Source organism: Carica papaya, chromosome 1 (assembly GCF_054855325.1).
Source record: "Carica papaya isolate Zhongbai chromosome 1, ASM5485532v1, whole genome shotgun sequence".
NCBI classification, from domain to species: Eukaryota; Viridiplantae; Streptophyta; class Magnoliopsida; order Brassicales; family Caricaceae; genus Carica; species Carica papaya.
This window is the reverse complement of record NC_142309.1, coordinates 19576659-19602921: the sequence shown is the minus strand read 5'-3', so window position 1 is coordinate 19602921 and position 26263 is coordinate 19576659. Positions and strand designations below refer to the sequence as shown.

The following is a 26263-nucleotide window of genomic DNA, read 5'->3' as shown; positions in this document are numbered from 1 at the left end:
CTTGGAATTACAATATTATTTTCATTTAAATTTCAGTTCCATTTATATTATATTCAAACCAATTTTTGAACTAAATTCAATATTAGTAGTAAGAAATTCTTATTAACACTCGGGCTTTGGCCGGAATTATAGATCTTTACCGTCATCTATAGCCAAAAATTTTATTTTTAAAATATTATATATAAAAACCAAATAATATGTAAAATAATTATAAAAAAAAAAAAAGGGTTGAAAAGCATAAATAATAGATAAGGATGTGGAAACAAAAAGAATAAAAATGAAAAGAGTGTAAATAAGTGGCAGACAACTTAACTTTTTATAAAATAAAAAAAAAAGGGGGAAGGAATATGGACTCTACCTCTTCACCCTCTCAGTGCCTCAGACCCAGACACATTTTTGGATAAGCATAAAAAATATTTTGCCAAACCAAACCCCTCCCTCACATATATATGGCAGATTGTGTCTTATCAGTAGAAGCTTTTGAAACACAAGATTCTGCCATATATAAATTATAATGGGTCGATGAAAATTGGAAATCAACACCAAAATTGAATAAAGGCAATAGGACCAATAACAAATGCCGAGCAGAATATAATTTTGAAAAGAATAAAGCAGCAACTTTCAATATGAAATCCAACCATCTTCTCTGCTTCGTTTATAACTTTTCACAAAAGAAAAAAGGAAAGAAAATTCCTAGACATAAAGATGAATACATTAGATATATATATATATATATATATAATTACTTTGTTTTCCCTTTCCCCACTCGACTACCTCTTTCCGGGACATTCTTATTATCTTCACACTTGTAATAACAATCATATATTTCACCTAAATAATTGATTCTTCTATCATTATCTATAAAATTACTGCTTAAACTAATGTTCTGCCACTACACACATCTGCATTTGTCCTTGTTAACAAGCTAATCATCTTATTTTCTTATTAAAAATTATACTTTTAATTTATATTAAAAAAAAAAATACAAGCTCATAAGTTTTGTACTAATTATCTAACCTCTTCATTCAGTTATTTAATGTTATGTAATAACGATCCAAGATTGATGGTACCCCATCCCCATCCAAACTCAAACCAACTGAAAACAATTGCTTTATGTCATTGTCTTGCATACAGCGTTTTTTTTTTTTAACGTTATTAGGAATTAAAAAAAGAGCTAATTCAGATTGTTAATTCTTTGTGCCACAAAATATTTTTTTTCACTCACAAAACATGATAAATTTATTAAATTTTAATTTAATTTAATTACTGCATCACCACCAATACACTCCTGAGTTAAATTCTTAATATTATTTAATCTCACACATTATTATAACAAATTCTAACTACTCCAGAAAATTTAAATCTTAGGCATTTAAAGATTGACAGAAACTGGAACATTTTATAGTTTTAAATATTGCACGTGCAACAATCCACGGACATGTAAGTAGTCATTGTCCAACCTAACCAGCCAGTCTAGGACAAAGGCCATGGCAACGTACAACACTACACTGGGGGTAAAGAAGGGTTGGGACAGCGTCACCCTTCTCCAGGTCAATGGCTAACATTTTGCGCCCCTACCACACAATGGTCTAATTGCAGCCTTAGTTCCTTGCCACTTTCCTTAGTCCCCACCGTCATAACATTATTTATTCTGAGTAACCACAACAATAATGCAACCCGTCACATGCTCTCCTATGGGATATGCCTTACTATCCGACAAGCATATCCAAAGTCCTGGCATTATCTAATAAGTTTTCATGTACCAACCTTGAAACCCCAACCCCACACCAAAGAAATCAAAACAATAATGATTATAACATCCTCTCCTTTTTCTAAATCACTTCCCCACCTGAATTTCTCATAGGGTCATTTCAGCCAGCTAGAAAGGATATACATACCTATAAACATACATATAAATAATCAAATGCTTCACGGATAAGTTAATGACTAGAAATAATTCTGGCAAAAAACAACACACGAAAGGCCAGCCACCCAGAGAATTTTTACACAACTTGTTGAGTTTTCGCCACCATATAACACACATAAACCAGAAAGTTCAAACAATTCCCTTTACAAACTATGGATCCTGTATTAGGAACAGGAACAAGTCCTCTTAAGTATAAAATCATAGCAGTACTTCTAAGTACTAGGTTTTAGGAGTTTTGGACTCTTAATTAAGGTAGAAACAGGCTTACTGAACATGAATTCTGCCACAACGAAAAAAAGAACATAACATAGTGTTGCGATAAAAGCAGATACCATGATTTCCTACCCCATCCAACTATCTCAGTTCCTTAATGCTCTGTTGGGAATCTGGTTCAAGGACTTGTTCCTCTTCTCCCGTCTTTCAAGTACAAAGACTGCTGGATGGATAGCAACAATCATGTCTACTGCCATCTAGTTCCTGTTCCTGCATTTCTCCATGGCCCTTGGGGCTGGAGACAGAAAGTTTCAGTGAAAAGAGCTCAATAAATAAAAACATTAAATAACATATCTAATTATCATAATATGCATAAGCCAGAATAAAGCATGCCCCATGAGCCTACTGGAAAGATAGGCAAGATTATAAGATACAGCTTTCACTATTTTTTTTCATCTATATACGGATTATGCTATAGAACTGGCGGAACCAGAGGCAGCCAAATAATGGGTATAGGTGGATTTCTTATTCAAATACCAAGTTGTCACAAACACTATCAGACATGGGACCAAGCTCAGTTACTATAAGGAAATCAGAGTTCACTTTTCACTAATACAAAAAAGATTTCAAAGCTCAACCCTACCTTGTTATGTACAAAAGAAACGTGGAAAAATAAATACAAACACTGCATGTGCCCAATAAATAAACTATTAGGTCTTTGGTTCAAAGGTTTTGCCTGAAGTGATCATTAAGCATTATGTACGGCATAAATTCAATCCACATATAATGGAGATGGCTGATTACATGCACTATGATCATGTAATTCAGACTTCTCTAAATCACACGTGTTTCACTTCCCACACTTACTTTTGATGTTGAAAAAATTTCTGAATTTTCTGAGCTTCGAAACAATTAAGTCAAACATATCAAATGCAGCTTAGTTATTTCAAAGGATCCTCACAGGTGAAGTCCCTAACAAAATCCATCACGTGATGCCTAACGAGGGAACAAGTCCCTGGACTGCGCGGTCTGATGCCAATATTTGGTCTTTCTACAAAGGCTTAGGCAGGATGAAATTCCCTTGTAACAGTTAAGTGACAGCATAGAACTACTCACCTAGGCCAATGGCATCAGAACTCTTCATGATCCTGAGCCTTTTGCATGTATCAATAAACATCCTGAAACAAGTATCCAGCCAAATTAGAATGCAGCACAAAATTCAAATCCTATCATAATTGGAGTAATCAAAGCAAGTCCAGCTTAATAAGTTTTGTCATGGTTTCATTTGGACAGATCATAAATGATGAGAAAGATAACAAATTCTTTTGAGTCGATAAAGAAATTGAATGTTTAGGAAATTGATTAACATGGCAACAATTATACCACTGCTACATAACTCAAGTACACAACCATAATGTCAACAACTTGAAATACTTCTATAACTTTTGTTATTAATAGAGAATAAAAGAAATTCGTGTTGATCTCAACTCTGCTGATTGAATCTGAAGCCAAGAATCTCGCTAAAAAGGCTAGCTAATCTTTACATCAAGTATTGAGGCTGCAACTTGACAAAGGATGTATTAAACTTTTCTTCAATAAAGATGAAGTCATTATTAGCTTCTGGTTGATTCTCAATTCATGGTTTTGAGTGGCACTGGATTGGGATTGACACAGTAGATGGGGAAAATGCACGTGTACTTCTTTCTTACAAACCAAAACTAACATCAAGATGTCTCCAGCCCTCAGCTTGCGGTTATTCCATAAAAGCAACAATGAATCTATAGAATACAACACTGAGTATACACTTTTCTATCACCATCAGTCTACAATAGGCAGTACTAACATGAACATGATATGTTCCTCCAATTAACCTATAGCACAAATTCTTGTACGCCCCACAAAAAGCTGATGCTAAATGAGATGCCTTTTACGAGCAAAATCAGAATTCCTTTGCATATTGTTATTTCAATGACTCAAGACCTTCAACAACATCAGCTTTTACAATGGCCTACTTACATGACCAGCAACATGCAAAGAAAACAGAACATTGGAGATTAAACTTACTCCCAGGGGACATCACCCACAAGCATCCAGTCACCATCTTTATCTTCATATGTAAGAACATATTCTGATCCATGAAGCAGATCTTTCAGCTTGGTCTCACTCATCATTTCCCTCCCGAGAGCTCCATGAGATCCATACTGACCTGAGGACAGATAAAAATAGCAGTAACTGTATCCACAGATACCTCAAGGACATAACCTCAGCATAATTCTATAACTCAATATTTCCTCAAAATCCTTCACGAGATTAGATTAGAAGAGAGGGTCAAACCTCCTTGATATATTTGTGGAACTTAAAAAGATTAAGCTTTATCACCGGAATAGTCGAGCTAAAATTAGGTATTATCAGAAAAGAAAAAAAGAAAAGAAGGGCTCACCTATGGTGAAACAGCTAAACATTTTCTCAAGGGCAGCAGATAATTCCTGATATTTAGTGTAATTCTTTAGGTCTACTTTCCTCAGATAAGGAGCCCCATCCATGCTAACCTTCACAAATAGAACACCAGGTCCCGCTTTTCCATCCACCTCGTCAGTGTTCTTTGAAGTGGTAGCCAAAGAGTTCTTCCTGAACGACCGGATAGGTGGCCATCCCACAACCTGCGCCCTAAAAAAGAAGGGTAATCAGAAAGTTTCTCTTTGTTTCCCCAAGTCTCTCACAAAAAGCTCTTTCCTCTTTCCCCTTACTTAGTAGCAGGAGGACCATTATTGTTGTTTATGGAACCATTATGGTTTTGTCTAGTGTCACCGGCTGGATGAAGCTTCTCCTGAGCTACTTTTTGTGACGCTAATTCTTTTGTTTTGTTCGACTGAGGTCCAAGATTCTCAAGGATAGGGCTCGATTTCAGTCCCAAATTTGCAGAAGGCCTGGGTGATAACATCCCATTTACCTCTGAATTAGAGAGAAATTTCCCCTGCACCACAATATTGATATTTTCCAAGTTAAGTCTGGTAATTAAAAGCATCGTGAAATTCTTGTTGGCAAGAGCAAATTTCACCTCTGAGAATCCATCCATAACATCAGAGAACCCTCTTTTGTTGCCTGAAACAATTGTCTTCTGCGATGAAAAGCAGTGACCATCAGTTGACGGACGCAAAGGGAAAAGGGGCTTCTCATCCAGTTGTGCAGAGCTTACAGGGCGAGGCTCTTGATCTCTTTCTGGGGATTGGGATCCAGGGGGCCCTAGCCTTAACTCTGTGGCCTTTAGATTGAGACCAGTTTTATTTTCATCAGATAGAGTAGAGGCTTTTGAGCTGTCCACTGAAGAACAGTCAGACAATCCCATGTAGTTACGCTCTTTCAATTCTAAGCTATTCTGGCATAGGCTATCAGTGGAGGCTGAAGAAGCGAGTAGAGTAACATTGCTCTGACCCTCCTCGCCCACACCATGCAGTGGTGGAGACATCCGAGTTCAGACTTCAGAAAAAATAAGATTGAATTCTTTCACAACCTGCTTACTTGAATGAAATACGAACTTCATCAGTGAAATTAATCACTGAAATTTAAGCATCCATTGATTCAGATAAATTAATATGAAGGACTAGTGAAAGCTTTCAACAAAGGAAACAAAATATACAAAGAAATTTATTGAAGTAATTGGCTGCCCTTACTACGAAAACAATTCACATGAAGTAATGAATTAAACATGAAACTTCCCTAATTGAAAGAGAAATATTACTGGATCACTTATTATTATGGCTACAGAGCCAAATAAGTATGCCAAAACAAAAAGTCGTCACAAATATTAACGGAGAAAAATAGAACAGATCCATAAGCATCTACTTACAGCGGATAATATAGATAAAATACAAGAACATACACCTCAGAGTCCGAGCAACCTGAGCATTGCCTCAATTTTTTTAAAAGAAAAAAATAATGGAAGAGTAACTTTGTGAATTTTTTTTTTCCAAACAAATATATTTCCCAAGTGTTCATCGGTAGGAAAAATGAACAGAAATTTGATTGCAAAATACCGACGAATAAATACTATGCTCTGCTAATCCAGCCTTAGCTGATTAAACCGCACAAAATTAAGCTGCATAAGGCATCTAGAGTAGAAGCGCTTTTGTGAAACAGAAACAAATATCGAAAGCGGAGAAACGAATCTACAAGTAATCGCAGTCAAATGCTAAGATGCTAAAACTTAAATGCATGCAAAAAGAAAATAACAAAAACTGTCGCGCAAATGGTATAGATAATACACATTAAAGAAGGGAAGGCAAGGCAAAAAATGAAGAGGCAAAATACATCTGTTATGTTTGGTTAGTGAGAAAAAAAAAATCAACCTCAAATTTAAAGCTACTCTCAGTTGACTTAAGGTTTTTCATTATTCGGAAACCAGCGAAGCTTAATACAAGAGGAAAATAAAGATACTCCGCATGCTTTCTCTTCAGCTTTCCCAGCAAACAAACAGCCGCTAAGTAAAACACAAAGAAAATGGGAAAAGCAAAAAAGTAACACAACGCCAGTGATAAAAGGAAAGAGAGAATTTAAAAGAGAACCAAGAGAACAAAAACCCTCCAAAGCCGAATCTAATTACTCAGTTAAGCTCAGTAAACGAAGAGAAAACAATGCAAGTGAAGCTTATGATAACTAATTACCTTCTTAAACACTTCAATCAGTAACATAAAGAAGAAGAAGAAGAAGATCGATTATTAGTCTTTTTTGTTCTGCAAACAGATAAATTTTTGCAGAGAGAAAGGAGACAAGAGACGGGAGAGAGAGAGAGAGAGAGAGAGAGAGAGAGCTAAGGACCCTCCATTTGGCACAAAGTAACAAAAGCTTATTTCCTGTACGATGTGAAACTCTATGCATTAAATAAAATAAAGCCTTAAAAATTTCTCTCTCTTTATGAATTTAAAATTAAATAAAACACTCCTGCTTTTCGCTTTTTTTGTAAAAAAAAAAAAATCTGCTTTTGAGCAAAGCTTATTGGTTGATGAACACTGTGTCGTTTTAATAATCCGCCGAATGAAATGAATGATTCGAGGAAAGGAAACGCATGGTGATGGGTAAGGATTTTTGTGGTTCAATCTGAGCCGTTCATTTATTTTACGCCGTAGATCCCCGATTTGACCTTCGAACTATTCACTACTTTGTAGCTTGTACTTTGCAGGTTGTATCGCACCCCTAAGATTATTTATTTATATTTGCTTCTGCTTTTTATTTTATTTTTTGTTTTTACAGAGATGATAAGAGTCATTCGTTTCTATTCAAAATTATTCTCCTTATTTTATACTTTTTTAAAAAAATATATATATTTATTATAAAATTTTAAATTTAATATTACAATTTCATGTATAAGTATTTGTCATCTTAATATAGTTTACACATTATTCCAAACATAGGCTAATAAATATGGAATGATAAATTTTCCCGCTGTCAATATGATTTTTCCTTTTTTTTTTTATGAATAAATTTTTTTTAAAATTCTTTAATCTATTTAAAAAAAATTAATTATAACTTAATTTTTTTTAATTTATAAACAAAATAAAATCTAAATTAATTACTATAATTTTACCAACATATAATAAATTAAATATAAAATATTATACATATATTTATGAAACAACAAATTATATGCTCTTAATAAAAATCAAACTTTTGATGTTTACTTAGAGCATGATAATTTTAAATACTAATGTAATTTTTAATTCACATAATTTATTTTTTAAATAAAATTTTTTACAAAATATAAGACATACATTATTAGAAAATTTCAATAACATAAATAAAAGAGACAAATTAATTATTTAATTAAATTATTGTCATCTTGAATATTTAAACAAAAATACAAAATATAAAACCATAATCCCAAGTTTCAATTACTTTATATAATAATAAAAACAAAAAATGTGAAAAACAAAAATAAAGTGAGATTTTCATATCGGACTCAATAAAATGGCATCTCATTATGGTGTTTCCAATAACTACTTATAAGAAAGAAAGGGGTGACATTTAATTAAAGTGACCCACCTTGTCTCTACTCAAATACACTTGTTTCCCTCAATTGATTTTCAATTACACTTGTAGCTACTCCATCGGGAATTTTTCACGTGCCAACTTCATTTATTTCTAATGTTATTTTTTCATTATTGGAAAATTCTAGTTAAACATTATCTTTTATGCATTTCATACAAATATTTTATTGTATATTTATTTAGACGTCTAACAATAAATACTATCCCACCTATTTCTTAATAATTACCAAATTAAATTGAGACCATATGAATTTTAACTTATATTTATACTTAAATAATTGTAATACTATATACACTAGATTAATCAAGCTATCATTTCTTGTCTTTTTTTTTTATTTAATATACTTAAAATTTTATAAGAAATTTAAGTGTGTTGTTTAAACTGTTTCTTCCATTTACTTCCTATATATATTGAATTATTAAGAAAAAAATTAAATTAATCTTTTTAACAAACATTATTAGGAACAGCCACATGTGTCGTGATTGTCCATTTGTGCGACATCTATTATAGTGCTCGACACATTTCCATAATTTCGATTTATGCCATTGAGATTACGTGTTTGTCCCCCCGTGTTGATTCCTATCAGTCACATCATCAAATAATGCCATTGTGGGGGCAATTTTGTATTTTCACGTAGCATCGCGTCAATCATAAACTATAACGTATTCAAATCACTATTCTTTGGTGTCGTTTTATCAACTTAGTTTAAGATAATTTTCATGATTTCTCGTAGTGTGTCTTAAACTTTTTGAACTGTGATTCCTTATTCTCCTTTGTATGAATAATAATGTGCTAAACGAAGGCCGTATATTAAACAATTGCTTGACTTTATTAAGAATATATGTCTTCTTTTAATTTTTAATTTGTAATACTGATTTAATTAATTTTTATATCTGCCTCGTCGTCGTTAAGTATTCTATGATTTTTAAATATAAAATAAATAATGTAAAAATATATTCAATTGTATAATCTATATAAATATTTTATATACTGAATTTGGCCCAAATCAAGAAGGGGATGAATAATAAATTTTTAGCAATAAAACAAATGAATTAATAATAAAAAATACGAAATTGATAGTAAAATACTAAAATTATTAAAATAATAATTTAAAAATTTAAAGTGAAAACAAACTCTGTGACGTGGCCAGTTTGGAAAGCATCCGCGAAAGAGAAAAAGAAAAAAAGAGGTATTGTCAAAACAAGTATAAAAATTTTTGCACTATTTTAATTTTATAAAATATTTGACTCAAATTAAAGTCGGTTACTTTATTATTATAGTAATATAATTATAATTATTTATATTTTAAAAAATTAAAAAATATATAACTTACGTAGATGGTCAGATTTAAAAAAAATTTCAAAAGAGAAAACCCAAATCCAAACTGATTTTTTTTTTTTTTTTTCCATCACCCTGAACTTAATTCAATCCGAGCAAAAAAATATGACCCCTACATATTAGATGCAATTTCCTTTATTCAATCCCCCCCTTAAATAGTTATTTTATTAGGGACAGAAAAACTGCACCATACAAGGGCATTCATGTAAATTCCTTCACGCGTGTACCATAAGAAAAAATATAGGGTAAATGAGAGCCAAAATTTGAGATGAATTGTAAATTTTTTAACTGATTACATACCAAAAAAAAATATATATATATATATATATAAATTACTTAAAATTATTAAAAAATTTAAAAACAAAAATCTCTTGGAACTACGAGTGTAAAATTATGTTTAACTAAAAAAATGTTATTAAAAAAAAAAAGTAAGCGGAGAGAGAGAATAATTTACGTAGAGGAGGGGGGGGTGGGTTTTGGGGATTGAAAGGGGACAAAGAAAAACCAGAGCCAAAGGATATGATGTGCCGGGGGACAAGAAAGCGGCTTTTTATTTTGGACTGCCGGCTACATAACGCGACATCTAATTTCTCATTTTCTCACGCTCTTCCCCGCGATTCCTCCTCACTCTCCCCAGTTCAGAGAACAGTGCAATGCACGCGCGTTCATGTGTTCTGTATTTGACAATTTATTCATTTTTTATTAAAAAAATAGTTTTTGCTGGGTTTTAATTTTATTTTAATTGGGAGGATTTAACAGTAACCATCATTAACTGCCACCACCTTTGCACGCTTTGCTCTTTCTTAATCTATACATACATAAGACGCATGATGTACATGCTTTGTTCTCCATGGCATAATCATCACCTAGTGGCTAACATCATTCACGCGTCATCAACATATGATCATGCCACCCATCACATCGAGTTGGGCCTCTCATTATTGGATATTGGGCTTTCTTCACACCCAGCCCCAAACCCAATTATTGCTCACACTCAATTTTTTTTAAAAATTAAATAATTTCAGGTCATTATTATATCAAACCTAAATTAATTATTATTTTAATAAATAAATTGGATAAATATTTTTGTTCATATGTATGTATATATATATATACATGTAGCAAATAAAAAGAATGGCTTGAAACAAAATAAATTATTTTCCTCTTGTCGTCAAGACAGATATTGCGGGATTGTGTCATGCCCATACGTCCCATCTTAATTTCGACACGTTTCGTGTGTATTCTGTAAATTTTAATATTAGTGAAAATATATATTTGTTTGAGCTTTTGATAAGTTAAATATTAATTATAATTGATTAAAGGTCAGTCATATCAATTAATATCAACCTCGTCACTTGATTATATTACCATTAAAAATACTAATTAATTAATTATATATTATTTTTATAACTAATAATTTAAATTGTACCAGTTAAACTATGACTAGATTTGTCCTTTTTTGTATTATTAACATTATTTTCCATAAATGATTATAAACTCAGTTTATTCTTAAATTTTGTTTAAACATACACATAATTATTATAAGTTAAACAGATACATATGCTATCAAAAAAATATTATTTAATTTGCACTCAATTATAATTTATATACATTTCAGTTGCAATATTTTGTAAAGTTCTTTCTTGTTGTTTTAGAGCATTCGAAAAAGTGAAGCATTATTTCTTCCGTTGCGTGCGTTGAATCAATTATATATTAAATATTTTCTAAAGTTAAATAATATATTTGTTATGTATTGTTTATAAGTGGAACATTTTTTGTATTTGTTTATATAAATTTTATGTACGTTTAGTCTCAGATTTGTTAATGATTTTTAAAAATGATTAAAACAAATCATTAAGTTTAATATTGTTTCATTATTGCATCTTGGTACCCCAAAAATATTAAATTATTATTAACTAAATAAATAGGCAAAAATATAATATACATACATGTATATGTATTGACTAAAATATATACTTTCACTATCAATTTTTTTTAAAATGTTTAAATTGCATTCTAGACTTTTTTTTTAAAAAAATTTAAATTAGTCATTAATTTTTAAAAATATATAAATTATCATCTTGTCATATGAAAAATTAATACATTCAAATATCAACATATGTGGATGACAACATCAGAGAGCATTGTTGCCGTTGTATCGTCTTCTTTGAAACCCATCGTGGGGTCTATCTTTTAATGAAATGCATAGCACGGTCCATCAACATTGGGAGTTTCGATGATGGAGTTGATCAGTCTCAACTAATGGTGACATTTACAAGAAATACTTTGTTGATACATGAATGTGTAATAATAGTTTTTTAGGTATAAGTTAAAAAAATTATATTGGAGCTCATAAAAAAAAAAAGACAATTATTATTTTTTTTTAAAAAAAATAGTGTTTCTCACTTTAGTCATTATTCAAAAAGACAATATTTTTACTTCCATTATATGTAAAGGTCCGGAACCTTAAAAAAAATGAATTTATAATTTAAAAGCGAAAGTGAATAATAATGTTATGGTTTATATTTCTTACATAATAAATTGGGATACCCAATAAGGTTACGAAAATGTCGATTTTACATGGTTCATAAAAGACAAACTGTAATTAAAGAAAAATAAATAAATAAATATTGTAGAGCAACCTTCACTAACACTTGAAGGGAGTTCGAAAGGTGGACTACTCATAACCCTCTTGCTGATCGGATCTAGATCTTGGTTTTCTTGATTTGAAATGGTTAATAAAAAAGTGAGTTATACTACCCTAGTAAGAATATCAGACTAATCACTGATACAGAAAATTAAAAGTTTGTAAAAATTAGAAAACAATTAATTGAGCCCTTATTTTAAGTAAATATATTTATCTTAAAAATTTTTTATTCGATACTTACCGTTATAGTTTTTTTCCAAAATTAACCTATAAAGATAATAAAACAAATGATATTTCAATTTCATGCATAGGATCAACAATATTTTTTTGTAACCTACTTATTTCAATTTCATCCATAGGGATATCCCTTTACTCATGAACTTAATATTAAGATTGATAATTAACTTGATTATTCCATATCCTATCCGGTAATGGGCGCCCAGAAATACCATCGCCTCGATACCTCATTCGGTATGAGGGTGAATCATATCTCCCAAAATCCTTTCGGTATGAGATTTCTTAGCCCCGTCTGACTGAGATAATATCCACAGTAGGGTTCCCTATGTACCAAGAACGTCCACTCTTTCCCAGGATGCCCAATAAGCTTTCATTTATTTAGATTCTTATCATCTAAGTAACCACTATAACATACCAACATATCATTTCATATTTACAGATTAATTCAAATGACACTTACACAAAGGATATAGTTTAGCATAGCTAACCAGAATACTGGATAAATCATTAATTTAATTATGCATAATATAATAGTGAGCAAATATAAGCAGTACAGAAAAATAAACAGAGAGTCAGTACAAATGTGAATTAATCAGTTCTGCCTCTATTAATAATATTTTTAAATTATTTCTAATTTTTTACAAAACACATAATTATCGATTATTGATCTTCAATTTACCGTAACCGAGAATAGGGTGAGCAATCCTTACTTGGATCGGTATTTTGAGACGCGCGCTATCTCCTAACGAGTCTTGAATTTTTTGAATTTTTCTATGGAAATCCAAAATATTCGTCACGCAACTAAAAATACCCCAAAAATCCCAAATCGGTGTCGAAAACCCTTCCCAGCCAATTTTAGAGTTCTGGCATGGCAACACCGCTGCCCGCGGTGACAGTTCACCTCAGTTTGACCGATTTTGATCGATTTTACACGTATCCCTGTAAAAAATACGTTAGGGGTCCTCGATTGGCCAGAAAATCACAAAAAATTGAACCTATTTGTGGGAGGTCTCTGGGTACGATGGCTCCGCTGGTTCTCATTCGCGGCTGGGGTTTCTTTTTCGGCTAACTTGCATAGAAAAGGAGGATGAACACAATGGTCAGAAAATTTTGTGAAACGGAAAGCGGGAAGGGACTCATTGGAGGGTTTTTAGGGTTTCGGCCACAGTGGCTTCGCCGGGCTTTACCGCAATTTACGGCTCACCCCTCGTCCCTTTTGCTATGATATAGCAACGAGGAGACTCGAAATCAAATTCTAAGCCAGTAGGGGAAAATTTTATCTTTTTTTATGGTCGATGGTGGCTCTGGCGTGACGGCGACCGGGGGGTCGGTCTCCTTCTCTAGCGGTTGGTCTTTCTACTTTGGCGAGGGCAAGGCGGCTAGGGTTAGGTTTTTTCGACGATGCAATGTTTATGTACTCATCTCACGTTGATCTAGGTCATCCATTCACGTTGATGTGGAGTGAGAAGAGTCATTCGATCGTTGTTCGTTTAGGCCGATTGTATAGATAAATCTTGGCCCTTTATCACGATTGATCTCATCTGTCCAATTGCGCCTAAGGAGAGAATGCATATGAGCCGTTCACACACGCGGGATTGAATCTAGGCGGTCAGATCACTGGGCACGCGGATCGCCCACGTGGCCTCCAGCGTGGCACTGATGTCAACGTGTTTTGCCGCGCAGTATGCTCTGGTTTGTCGGAGCTGCTGACTGGGCCGTCCTACATGACTGAATTTTCTTTTTTTGTATTTTGACCTCTATATTTCTAATTTTTCTTTCAAAAACACCATTCGAACTTAAATTTTCACCAATCTTCTCCAAAATTGCGTTCAATAACATCCTTAACCTATTTTTCTTAAATAATTTAATAAAATAAAATTAAAAAAATATTTTTAATTATTTTTATAAACACAAAAATTAATCTCGGGTCAAATTCTGATCCCGGGTATTACATGAGAAGCTAACACAATTTTTATTATTAATATGAAATCAAAATTATGTTAACTTAGGTCATGACAATTCAAACAATTATAAAATGCCAAGTTTTTTGCTAGGCTCGATGGACTACCAATAGGAGTGAGAACCAAATTATTGGTTTCCTTCTTTATGTGCTTGAGAATAAAATATTTTTTCATGCAATTTTTGTACATGTCTATATATATTATTATTATTGTTAAAGAATTGTCATGTGATAAGGAATATTCAGAGGAATATTAGAGCTATCAGCAATAAAATCAGTAAAGACAAAATAAATTTGCAGCAAGGATAATTCTGTAATATTACCAGCCATATTACTAGCTCACAATTTTGTAATATGTTACGACAATTTTCTTATTTTCAGTACTATTCTTGTATGTAAATATTTGTTTTACACTTGTAAGGTCAGAATTAATTCATTGCTTCTATAAAGAAAATCCTCCTATCTCAACAATAATTAAACTAAGAAATATTCAAAATAATATAAACATATTTTGAACTTGGTATCAAAACCAACAACAGCTGGTAATGGTGAAAGCTCGATAGTCTCAATGAATCAAAACAATGAAAGAAATATCACAACAATGAAGACACTCAACATGTCAGGAAACCTAATGGGATCATATAGTATGGCTAAGTTGAACCATAACAATTTCCTGCTTTGAAGAAACATGGTGCTACAAGTTATTCGAGGAAATAAATTGGAAGAAAACCACGTTGGAGCAAAGATAACACCACAAGAGTTCACACAAGTTGCTGTTCAAAGAACATATGAAGTTCAACTCATAACAAACCCAAAATATGAGGAATGCTATGCCCAGGATCAAATGCTTCTTGGATGTATCTACAACACCATTGAACTAACAGTTGTTTTTGAACTAATGGGGCATGATACATCTTGAAAGTTATGGAATACCATAAATGACCTGTTTGGAATAAAAACAAGGTCAAACATAGTATTTTTCAAAAAAGAGTTTGCTAGGATGCAGAAGAAAAACTTAAAGATGGAAGATTACCTTTTGGCAAATAATCTAGCTCTTGCTGGTCATCCCATATTAGTTGACAATCTAGTCACTCAAATATTAGCTAGACTTGATTCTCAAGATTACAAACCTCTAATATGTTAAATCACTAAAAAGAAAATGATTAGCTTGATAGAAATTTAGTCAAAACTATTGAGTTACGAAAGGAGATTATAGTAGCTAAACACTGGCATGACTACCTTGAATCTTGGACAACTTGTTGTTAACTATGCCAGGAATACAAACTTCAATAGCAGAAACAATGATTAGTACTTTTTAGGAGGAAGAACAACAAATAATAGCAGCAGAGGCAGAAGATCCAGAGGAAGAGGAAATCGATTTGGAGGAGGCAACAAACCTATATAACAGGTATGCGGAAAGATAGGTCATATTTCCACTGTGTGCTACCATCGATTTAATAAAAGCTATATGGGTGCTCTAAATGATTTAAGCCACAGAAATCAAAACTAAGTTTTGTTAGCAACAATAGACAACATAGGAGACACAACCTAGTATTTTAACAGTAGAACTAGCAGCCATGCACAAATGATATTGGAAACATGCACTAAAAATAAGAATACATTAGTAAAAAATGTTTGATAATGGAAAATGGTGAGAAGCTAAATATTTATCATACTGGTATAGTAATATTGCCTGCTAAAAATGGAAAGTTTTTGTTACTGAATGATACCTTGCATGTTCCTGATATTGAAAAAAACTTGGTGAGCATATCAAAACTGATAACTTCAAATAACATAGATGTTGTTTTTTATTCTTTTGGTTATGTTGTGAAGGATAAAGTTTTGGAAAAAAATCTGCTACGGGGCAAACATCAATAAGGCTTGTATAAAATTGAGACGAGTCACTAGTCTCAAGTAAATCCCAAATTAGAAAACTATCCAGTTTTTCTTTTCAAGAACAAAAATGAGTCAGAAAACTCTAAGAGTTTAGAAACTTGGCATAGGAGATTAGGTCATCCAACTTTCAAAACACTTAAAAAAATTCTTAAGTATAGTAATGAATCTTACGTTAATGAAAAACATTTCTTCTGTAATGCCTGTCAACTTGGAAAATCTCATTCTCTTCCCTTTACCATATCACCTTCACATGTATCACAACTCCTGGAGCTAATCCACACTGACATATGGGGACCTGCACCCATCACTTCTATATTAGGATATAAGTACTATGTATTGTTTTTGGATGATCATAGTAGATTCACATGGCTATACCCTATGAAACACAAATTTGAAACCATTAAGATCTTCATACAGTTCAAAACCATGATAAATAATCAACTTAATAAAAAGATCAAGTGTGTGCAATCGTACATGGGTGGAGAATATATAAGTCTTGCAAATTACTCGTAACAGCATAAAATTAGGTCTTAATATGCATGTCCCTATACTTCTGCTCAAAATGAAAGAGCAGAGAGAAAACACTGACATATTGTAGAAACAAGATTAACCTTATTAGCCTAATCAAATGCCTCTTTAAAATACTGGCTTGAAGCTTTTCAGACTTCAGTTCACCTAATAAACATATTATCTATACATGTGATTATAACAAATGCCTTATTAAAATGTTGTTTCACAAGAAATCAAATTATAAGGCCTTGAAAGTTTTTAGATATGTCTATTACCCGTGTCTAAGACCTTACTAAAACCAAAAGTTTCAATTCCATTAAGTTAAATGTGTGTTCCTAGGATATAGTCACATGCATAAATATTTCAAATGTCTTAGCTCTATAGGAATGGTATACATATCAAGAAATATAAAGTTCAACAAATAAGAATTTCCTTTCAAAAATGGTTTTCTAAACACCAAAACATCAGAAACACAAACCTTGATCACTATACCCACTTGGTTCACCAAATCTCAAATAAAACATATAGTCTCATTGATGTAGATCAGCAAGGCACTTTAACTCCAGTAGAACAAGCTTGCAATATTGAGTCTGAAACTCCACTTCTGGAAGATCAAACAAGGAGATTGTCATTTGAAGAGGGATTTAACTCTCACCATAACTCAGAATTTGGAGAAGCTCCTGGTTCTAATATTGAAGATATAGAACACTACAATGAGCAGGAGTATAATGTCAAAGTTCAATCAATTGAAGAACAACAAAATGAATCTAAAGAAAATGAAGCTAACTCAAATCAACAACATGCAGAAGAAGGGCACAAAATGATAACAAGATCCAAAGCTAGAATTTTCAAACTAAAACAACACCCAGCATATTTTTAGCTATATATTGTAAAAAACTCAGTACCAACTAAACCAATTTAAGTTGATGAAGCTTTGAAATCAAAACACTGGAGACTCGCAATGGAAGAAAAATTGAATGGATTAAAGAAAAATAATACTTGATCATTGGTACCTTTCACATCCTCTATGAACGTTGTAGGTAGTAAATGGGTGTTTAGGGTTAAAAAAGTGCAGATGGAAGTTTTCAGAGATGTAAAGTGAGGTTAGTGGCAAAAGGATTTCATCAAAATATAGGGATTGACTATGGTAAAACTTTTAGTCCAATAATAAACGCTTCAACCATTCGAATAATTTTAACTATAACAATGATTGAAAATTGGCACATAAGGCAATTGGACATCAACAATGCTTTTCTAAATGGTAATTTGTAAGAATTAGTTTATACGCAGCACCTAGAAGGGTATGAGGGTAAAAGCAAGCCCAAATATGTCTATAAACTGAACAAAGCCTCATCTGGTTTAAAATAGGCTCCAAGAACCTGGTTCAAGAAATTGAGAACTACATTATTGAAATAAGGCTTCAAGGGGTTAAAGTGTGACTCATCGCTATTCATCATAAAAGAAATGAAAAAATCATGTTTGTGTTAATTTACGTTGATGACATGATTGTGACTGGAAATAATCCAACTTCACTAAAGCTGTTTGTGCAGGAACTTAACAAGCTATTTACTTTGAAAGACTTGGGATCATTGCATATATTGTAAAACTCGAAATTAATTTGTAAAATTCAAAATTTATGAGTAAAACTTAATTTTTAATTTTATAAATTATTATTTAATGTAAAATTAGGAAAAAAATAGGTGGAAGATGAAATTAAAAATAATTTTAGGAGAAAGGGGTGAAAATTTGTGTTTTGAGGGTATTTTTGAAAAAAAAAATAAAAAATTGGAGGTCAAAATGTAATTTTAAAAAATATACCACGTAGGACGCCCAGTCAGCAGCCCCGACAAACTGGAGCGCGCCATGTGGCAAGGCACGCTGACGCGGTGCCATGTGGGAGGCCACACTAGTGATATATGTGCCTGTGATCGGACGGTTCAGATTTGTTCCCGTGCGCGTGAACGGTCTGGATACATTTCCTCCTCAGACATGATCGGACAGTCGTGATTAAACGCGATAAATGGTCCAGATCCACTTTTTATTTAAAACGATCGACAGTCCAGATCAAATCACTATAAACGATCCAGATTCACTTCCTATTTAAACACAATCGGACGGTCCAGATCAAACGCGATGGATGACCCAGATTAAAAAAAACGGATATAAATACTCTTCTTCACACCAAGCCCTAACTCTAGCTGCCAGACCCCCCTCGCCGGAGAAGAAAAACTAGTCGTTAGGAAGGGAGCCGACCGCCGCCCGCTACCGCGCTGAAGCCACTTCTGACTGCCAAAAGAAGTAAAATTTTCTCCATTCGTTCGAAATTCAATTTTAAAATCCCCCATGGTCAAATCAAAGTAAAAGGATTGGTGGATGAGTCAAAAACCGCGAGTAAAGCCCGACGCTATTGCAGCGGGAAAAAGTAAAAATCGCATCTGATGAGGCCCTTTCCGATTCCCGTTTTGTGTAATTTTTCCACCATTGTAATCACCATTACTTTTTCTATAGGTTGACCGAAGCAAAAAACCCAACCGCGAAGGTGAGTCGACGGAGCCACTGCACTAAAAAATTCCACCACTGGTAAGCTTCGATTTTTTGACTTTTTTCGGCCAATCGAGGCTCTTTAACATTTTTTCTCGCAGTGATGGGTATAAAATTGGCCAAAATGGCCGAAACTGGCCGAAAACGGCCAACCCGAGCTAAACCACCGTCGCGTCGGCGGAGACGCCGTGCCAGAATTTCAGAATTAGCCAAAAGGGGTTTCTAACACAGATTTTAGATTTTTTGGGGTATTTCTAGGTACTTAAAGCGTGTTTTAATCCTTGAAAGAAAATTCAGAGAACCCGAGGACCGCCAGTAAGTGCAGCTAAAAGTTTAGTATTTTGGACATCAATTTGAGTAAGAATCCCTCACCTTATTTTCAGTTATGGAATTGAAGTTTAATTATAAATAATATCGTATTTTGCGTAATTTAGAAATATCGATAATTAAAGGTTACTAATGGAGTCGAAATCGGTTATTTATTACTGTTTGCCATGTTTTACTGATTGATTGATTGATTTTACAGTTTCGAATGAATGATAATACACTGGAATTAGTATGATAATTTGATTGTGTTTCCTTGATGCATGTATTGCTTGTTTTATGTGATTTATAGTTAATTGGAAAACTGAAAATTAAAAATAAACAGAAAATTATTTGATTAAGTGAATGAATGAATGGTAGCCTTACTGGATATCTTGAGAGATGGTGGACAGACCTGGTACATAGAGAATCTTACCGTGAACGTTTCCTCATATCGGACGGAGTATCAAAAATTGGTAATTTAGTGCTCATACCGAACGGGGTATTGAGAGAAGATATTTCTTGACACTCATACTGGACGGGGTATGAAGACGGCTCGTTAGTTGAAAATGTTGAAAAAAGAGTTCACGCGTAGTGGGGACATCCCTATAGATCTCCATGAATACTAGTAGCATGATAAATGAGAAAGTTATTGTTACAAATGTTTGGATATGAAATTATGATATTGTTTATATTATTGACTCTATAGGTCAATTTTAGGAATATCGCTATGGTAAGTATGCGATAAATAATTTTATTTATAATAAATGAATTTTACTTAAATTAAGAGCTCTGTTGGTTGTTTTTATGATTTTTACCAACCTTCAGTTCTGTATCGGTGAGTAGTGTGATATTCTTACTGGCTAGTATAACTCACTCTTTCATTAACTATTTCAGATCAAGAGAACCAAGATTTAGAGCCTGATTCACAAGAGAGTTGTGAGTAGGACGTTCAATTTATTTACTTTTTTTGTATTTATTTGATTATTAGTTGTTCTTTTAGAAGGGTAATTCCCGTAGCCTTATTGGGTATTCTGAATTATTGTGTAAAGAATGTAAACTCTAACGCTATTATTTCGCTTTCGCACTTAATTTATAATTTATTTCATTTCAAGTTACAGGTCGTTACATATTTCCATTGACATTGAAGTTATGAGAAATGACGCGTGGATTTGTTTTAACACAAACAAGGTATATTGAGGAATTATTAAAGAAAACAGGTATGCACAACTCAAAAGAATGTTTTACACCTACCACACTAAATATTGTTCTAACAAAAGATGATGGGAAATAACTGAAGAATCCTACACTTTTTAGAAGAATCATTGGATCCCTACAGTATGTGACGCATATTAGACCTGATCTTACATATATAATCAACAAATTAAGTCAGTTTTTTCAAAATTCAATAGAGAAACACATGCAAACAATGAAGAGGGTATTAAAGTACCTGAAGGGAACAAAATATACCGGCCTTCACATTCAACCTTATAGAAAATATACCATCACAGGGTTCTCCGATGCTAACTGCGCATGCAATAAGGATGATAAAAGATCTACAGTAAGGTATTGTATCTATTTGGGTCCAACTCTAGTTTCTTGGGGCCCTAAAAAGCAACAAGTGGTTGCAAGATCAAGCATAGAATCTGAATACAAAGCTTTGGCTCTAGTATCTTGTGAAATTGCATGGATAGAATCATTGCTCAAGGAACTGTCATTTCCACTTGAAGAAGTACCTGTAACCCGGTGTGACAATTTAAGTACAAATCAACTTACTAGCAGTCCAGTATTCCATGCTAGAACAAAACATGTAAAATTTGATATTCACTTCATTGTAGATAAGGTACTTGAGAAAAAGCTTAAAGTTAGATATATACCTTATCAAGACCAAGTAGTAGACGGTTTAACCAAAGTTATAACAGGCTCTCAATTCTACAATATAAGAAATAAACTCTCTTCCACTGTCAAGTTTGAAGGGGGATGTTAAAGAATTGTCATGTGACAAGGAATATTCAAAAGAATATTAGAGCTGTCAGCAATAATATTAACAAAGACAAAACAGATTTGCAGCAAGGACAATTCTGCAATATTACTAGCCATATTACCAGTTCATAATTTTGCAATTTGTTACAACAATTTTCTTTTTTTCAATACTATTTTTGTTTATAAATATTTGTTGTACACTTGTAAGGTCAGGATTAATTTATTGCTTCTATAAATAAAAGCCTCCTAGCTCAACAACAATCAAGTTGAGAAATATTCAAAATAACAAAAGCAAATTTTTAACTATTATTATTATAGAACTTTACATGCTTCCTATAAGTAAATAAGATAATATTTTTATAAACATCAACTAAGTGAGGAACATCCCTAAAAAATCTCTCTTTTTTCTTTTTATTTATAATTGCAATATAATTTTCTAAATTATAGTTGAAAACATATTTTCCTACATATACATATTAATAAAGTGTCTCATGTGAATGTAAGTTTTTATTGAGGCTGATCAGCTCTATCGCCTAGAGTCTTAATGTTGATGAGTTGTCCAACGTGTTTTCTCGAAAGATAGGTCAGGTAATGATTCTCGAAGAAGATGTGACCACCAGTGGCAATATTTTTTTAGAGATAAACTCATGGTGGACAATCGAGGACAACAACGGTGTTCCTAGTTACAAGACTAAAATTTGAAGATTTTAGTTTCTATAGCATACATGTAATTTTTTTAAGGTAGATCCAAGTAAATGCCATGTGTTATCTACATGATGTCTATCTGAATCAAAGTAAATGACATTATTATCGATGCGTGTTGATATTTAACGGTTTTAAATTTTCTTAATAGCGAGGAAATAATTTCTACATTTTTTTAAAATTCAGTGTTGATTTAAACAAACAAACAAACAAACAAAAAAAAAAATAAAGAGTATAATTTGAAGATGTTCAAGTAGTGAGAGACTAAAATTTATATATATTATATTTGTGAGAAAAGAAAAAAGTCTAAGGAGTGGGACCGTTTGATGAGGGAATTGACAACTATTAGGTCTGTCAACAATTCTCGTGGGCAATCAACTACATGTAATAGCAAATAAAAATATAAGAAAATTATATTTTATTTATTTGAGTATGATATATTATATAATGGTGGTGTGGGACAAAGCCAGCTCAAATCAATCTTAATAGAAATTAGGCTACTTAATTATGATGCTTAACAACAAATCTCCTCTTGTATAGTTTTGTGGGCTGGATCTTATTTCATGGGCTTCAGCTTCCACGCTCTAATATTTTTTGTTAAAAATAATAATTTAATTTTTTTTAACAATTTAGTATTATTTTGGTCTAAAAATTTTAGTTTTACGTTAAAAAAAAAATTGATTTATTTTATTTTGATATATAAATTAATTACTTTCTTTTTATTAATATTTTGAAATAAACCTAATGGGGTAAGGTAAGAAAAGAGTGGAGATGTAATGATTGAGTAGGTGGTTGAGTCAAATGGAAGTTAAAAATGATGCAGAAAATTTGAGAGGCAATCTAATCGCATTTTCAGCAAAACGACGGACGAAGTTGCGTCTTGTTCTTCCATTAGTTTAGTGCAAACGAAAAAAGATTCCATTAGATTTTACGCAAAAAAGATTCTATTTGCTCCACCATCCCAACAAAAGATAATCATAACAATACTACATCTAATATATAAGCATTTACAAAAAGTAATTTTGTCTTTATCTACCACCAAATTACTTCAATCTTTTTTATGGGTATGTATAAAATGATCAAAATAATTAAAAAAAATGAAGAATTTAGAATTTGTTTTGGTACGATATAAAGTTATTAATATACATATTTCATTAACAGTATATATATATATATATCGACGAACAAAGTAGAAATTTAATTTTCTGTAATGTTATATATATATATATAACTAACTATACACGAGCAGAGGTCGCAAACTTGGTAGGCTCCTGCAGTTGGATAGTAAAACTTGGAATTACAGGAGGCTGGCATGGACAAGACATTGCTATAAACTTGGGCACCTGATCTCCTGGCATCAAAACTGCCACACCTTTACTTACTTCCCTTTCCTTTTCCTTCTGTTTCAAACCCCACATATTCAAACTGAGTCAACTCACCCAATCGTTAGATAAATATAATATACAAGATGTATAACACAATTCATACGTACCAAGGTAGGAGAAGAAACTATCTGATGAGGAAGAGGGATTATTCCTTCGATGTGGGATTCAATGTCTCTGTTGTATGTAGAGTTGGTTCTGTAGAGGAGGAGGAGAGATTTGATTCTATCCCAGTTGAGGCAACAAATGAAGAATCCACTCATGCAAATCAACATGATCAGAAGAAAAGCTAACCCAAGAGGAAACCCTATTGTTGGCCTGCTCGATAACTCATCATCCTCCATTTCTTTCCTGCCTAGCTTAATTAACTTCAAACCAGAAACTGCCTTTGATTAATTTTTATATGTCTCCTCTCATGTATATGAGCAGAAGTTTAAGAACTTAATGAATACAGGGGATTTAATTGGCAAATGGTATTATATATAAGCATATATATGTGTGTGTGTGTGGGTGGGGGAGGGGGGAGGGGGGAGGGGGGGGTGTGTGTGTAATATGATTATTAAGTGTGTTTGAAGTGGGATTGATGATGATAGGAATTTGATTGCTTATTTTATTCGTGAGTGTTGGAGTTGGTGGATGGGTAAGTGGGTTTTATGGGGCAAAGTTTACTTGAACGTACACTTCATGTTTTAATTAAGTACGGATTGATTGATGCTGTGGGTTCCATTTATATTCACTTTGATTTTTTTTTTCTTTTATTATTTTTTAATTGAATTTTATATATTCCATTAATTAATGAATACATATACATAATAAATCATAATAATCATGTAATGAAAATATACAATCTGATTCAAATTCACTTGGAGAGATTCTATAGAGAAAGAGAAAGATTGCATTTATAACTAATGAGAAGTGTTTGAATGAATTTATGAGAAGTGACAAACAAATAAAATTCAACAAACAAATAATATAAAATATGCTCGAAACTACACAAAAAACAATTGTACAAAGACAATTATTTTTAACATGAAAAATCTCTTTCATGTGAATGATAAAAATCATGAGACTTCTTATGGTCCAAGTAAAGGAGCTCTACTATCAAAAATTAATGTTTACAACAACTACAAGCTACCAGAATAATTCTCAAATAAAGTTTCAATAACAAACTACCCAAGCAACAAGAGATAAATAAGGGATAAAAAAATATCACTAAAATAGTTAATGTTTATGCAAAATGGATGAGTTTTGGTTGTTCAAATTTGATCTCCACCGTTCAGATCAAAGAATAATCTATCCTGAACATGCTTACCAAATTTCAGCTAATTAAACCACAAATAACCTTCGATTGTAGTAGAAAATCAAACTGGTCATTGTTGAAAAAAAAAATGTGAACAGTAATTTCGCACTACAAATACCAGAAATTCAGTTATAAAAAATTGACCTCTATCGTTCAGAATGAAGGATACTAAGTTCTTTAAATACTCACTAAATTTCAGCATAATCGGAGCACAAATGACCTTCTAATCGCTGGAAAAACTAAAAATGGTATGATGTGATTTTTCAACAAAAAAATTAATTTTTTTCTCTTTTTGTTCTCTTTCTTTTTGGTGGCTAAAACCTTGTCTCGCCAGCAACTTAAGGTTAAAGTGGTATAAGTTTAAAGTATTAATAGCCTTAATTAGGCAAAAGAAGTGGGCTTAAACAACATGGGTTTTTCATATAGAAGGGAACACAAACCCAACAATGACAACCATAACGTTTTGAGATTATCAAGTCAGGAGATTATTCATATTGCTTTCAAGTCATAGGAGATTAACTTGAGACATGACATGGCACTCCTATCGGAGGAAGAACCCTGCAAGGTGCTCTTGAGTGAGTTGATGTGCTCATCTTACTGATTAGTACAAATTAAACACTAATAATTTAACCTAAAATGATTTTGATGATGTTGCTTCAGGAGGACGGATTATATATAGTCATGGCAGATGGTCAATAAGCTATATGTACAACATGAGTTCTATAGATGTTATGTCTATTGAGATTCATGGGGTTCTAAAGGATGTCAAGCTTGTTTATGAGATTTATATAAAAAATTTGATAATCAAAGTTAATTTTCTTTAGCTTATTCAGTTTTTACACAGACAGTTAATCCATATTTATGCAAATTTATATTTATCGTGAGCATAATATTTATGGGATCGACTAATAAGGTCGTCGTAATAACTCTCCTATACATATGATGAGATGAAGAGATTGCTTTATATTGACTATTGTTGTACCTTCTAGACTTGACTCTTTGAGACTTAGAGCCTGTTTGGATGATGGTTCAGTAATGATGATATGATTTTTTGTAGTTTTTTTTTATTTGTTTACATTTTCAAACACAGTACGATTTTTTACTGATTGAGTCACGGTTCTCAAGATCATGATTTTTTTAAACCATCGATTCGGTAGTTTTATGATGGGTTCAATAATTTTTTCTCTTTATATCCATAATATTTTTTTATTTATAAAATTACCCTTCATTTTATCATTCTACCCGACACCACTTTTCTTCTTCTTACTTCTCTAGGGTTTAT

General features: G+C 32.4%; 2 protein-coding genes across 6 annotated transcripts; both read right to left on the bottom strand.

Moving 5' to 3' along the window:
• Positions 1-1928: 1928 nt before the first annotated feature.
• Positions 1929-7156, bottom strand: LOC110807557 (auxin-responsive protein IAA9-like). Of its 5 annotated transcripts, XM_022032711.2 has the most exons (7): positions 6802-7156; positions 5199-5651; positions 4888-5114; positions 4581-4807; positions 4205-4346; positions 3257-3318; positions 1929-2435 (listed from the first exon to the last, which is right to left on the bottom strand). In XM_022032711.2, the coding sequence occupies exons 2-7, from the start codon at positions 5604-5606 to the stop codon at positions 2398-2400; spliced, it is 1104 nt and encodes a 367-aa protein (XP_021888403.1). In that variant the 5' UTR covers positions 5607-5651; positions 6802-7156; the 3' UTR covers positions 1929-2397. The 5 variants fall into 5 exon arrangements, with proteins under 5 accessions (XP_021888403.1, XP_088077427.1, XP_088077428.1 ...); XM_088221301.1 differs by having other exon boundaries at positions 4888-5651; XM_088221302.1 differs by having other exon boundaries at positions 4888-5658; positions 6802-7007.
• A 16202-nt stretch (positions 7157-23358) lies between these two features.
• On the bottom strand, positions 23359-24192 carry LOC148270418 (uncharacterized protein At5g65660-like). Its single transcript, XM_088221925.1, has 2 exons — positions 23792-24192; positions 23359-23699 (listed from the first exon to the last, which is right to left on the bottom strand). Exons 1-2 carry the CDS (start codon positions 24023-24025, stop codon positions 23535-23537), a joined length of 399 nt encoding a protein of 132 aa, XP_088078051.1. The 5' UTR covers positions 24026-24192; the 3' UTR covers positions 23359-23534.
• Between the last annotated feature and the right edge of the window lie 2071 nt (positions 24193-26263).

Excerpts from the sequence above, each read along its gene's own strand:
- LOC110807557 (XM_088221301.1), bottom strand. The coding sequence starts at position 5,606 with ATGTCTCCACCACTGCATGGTGTGGGCGAGGAGGGTCAGAGCAATGTT. Across the intron at positions 3,319-4,204 it reads GTGGGTGATGTCCCCTGGGA|GATGTTTATTGATACATGCA; the intron begins GTAAGTTTAATC and ends TACTTGTTTCAG. Across the intron at positions 2,436-3,256 it reads TTCTGATGCCATTGGCCTAG|CCCCAAGGGCCATGGAGAAA; the intron begins GTGAGTAGTTCT and ends TTCTGTCTCCAG.
- LOC148270418 (XM_088221925.1), bottom strand. The coding sequence starts at position 24,025 with ATGGAGGATGATGAGTTATCGAGCAGGCCAACAATAGGGTTTCCTCTT. Across the intron at positions 23,700-23,791 it reads TAGTTTCTTCTCCTACCTTG|AAGGAAAAGGAAAGGGAAGT; the intron begins GTACGTATGAAT and ends GGTTTGAAACAG.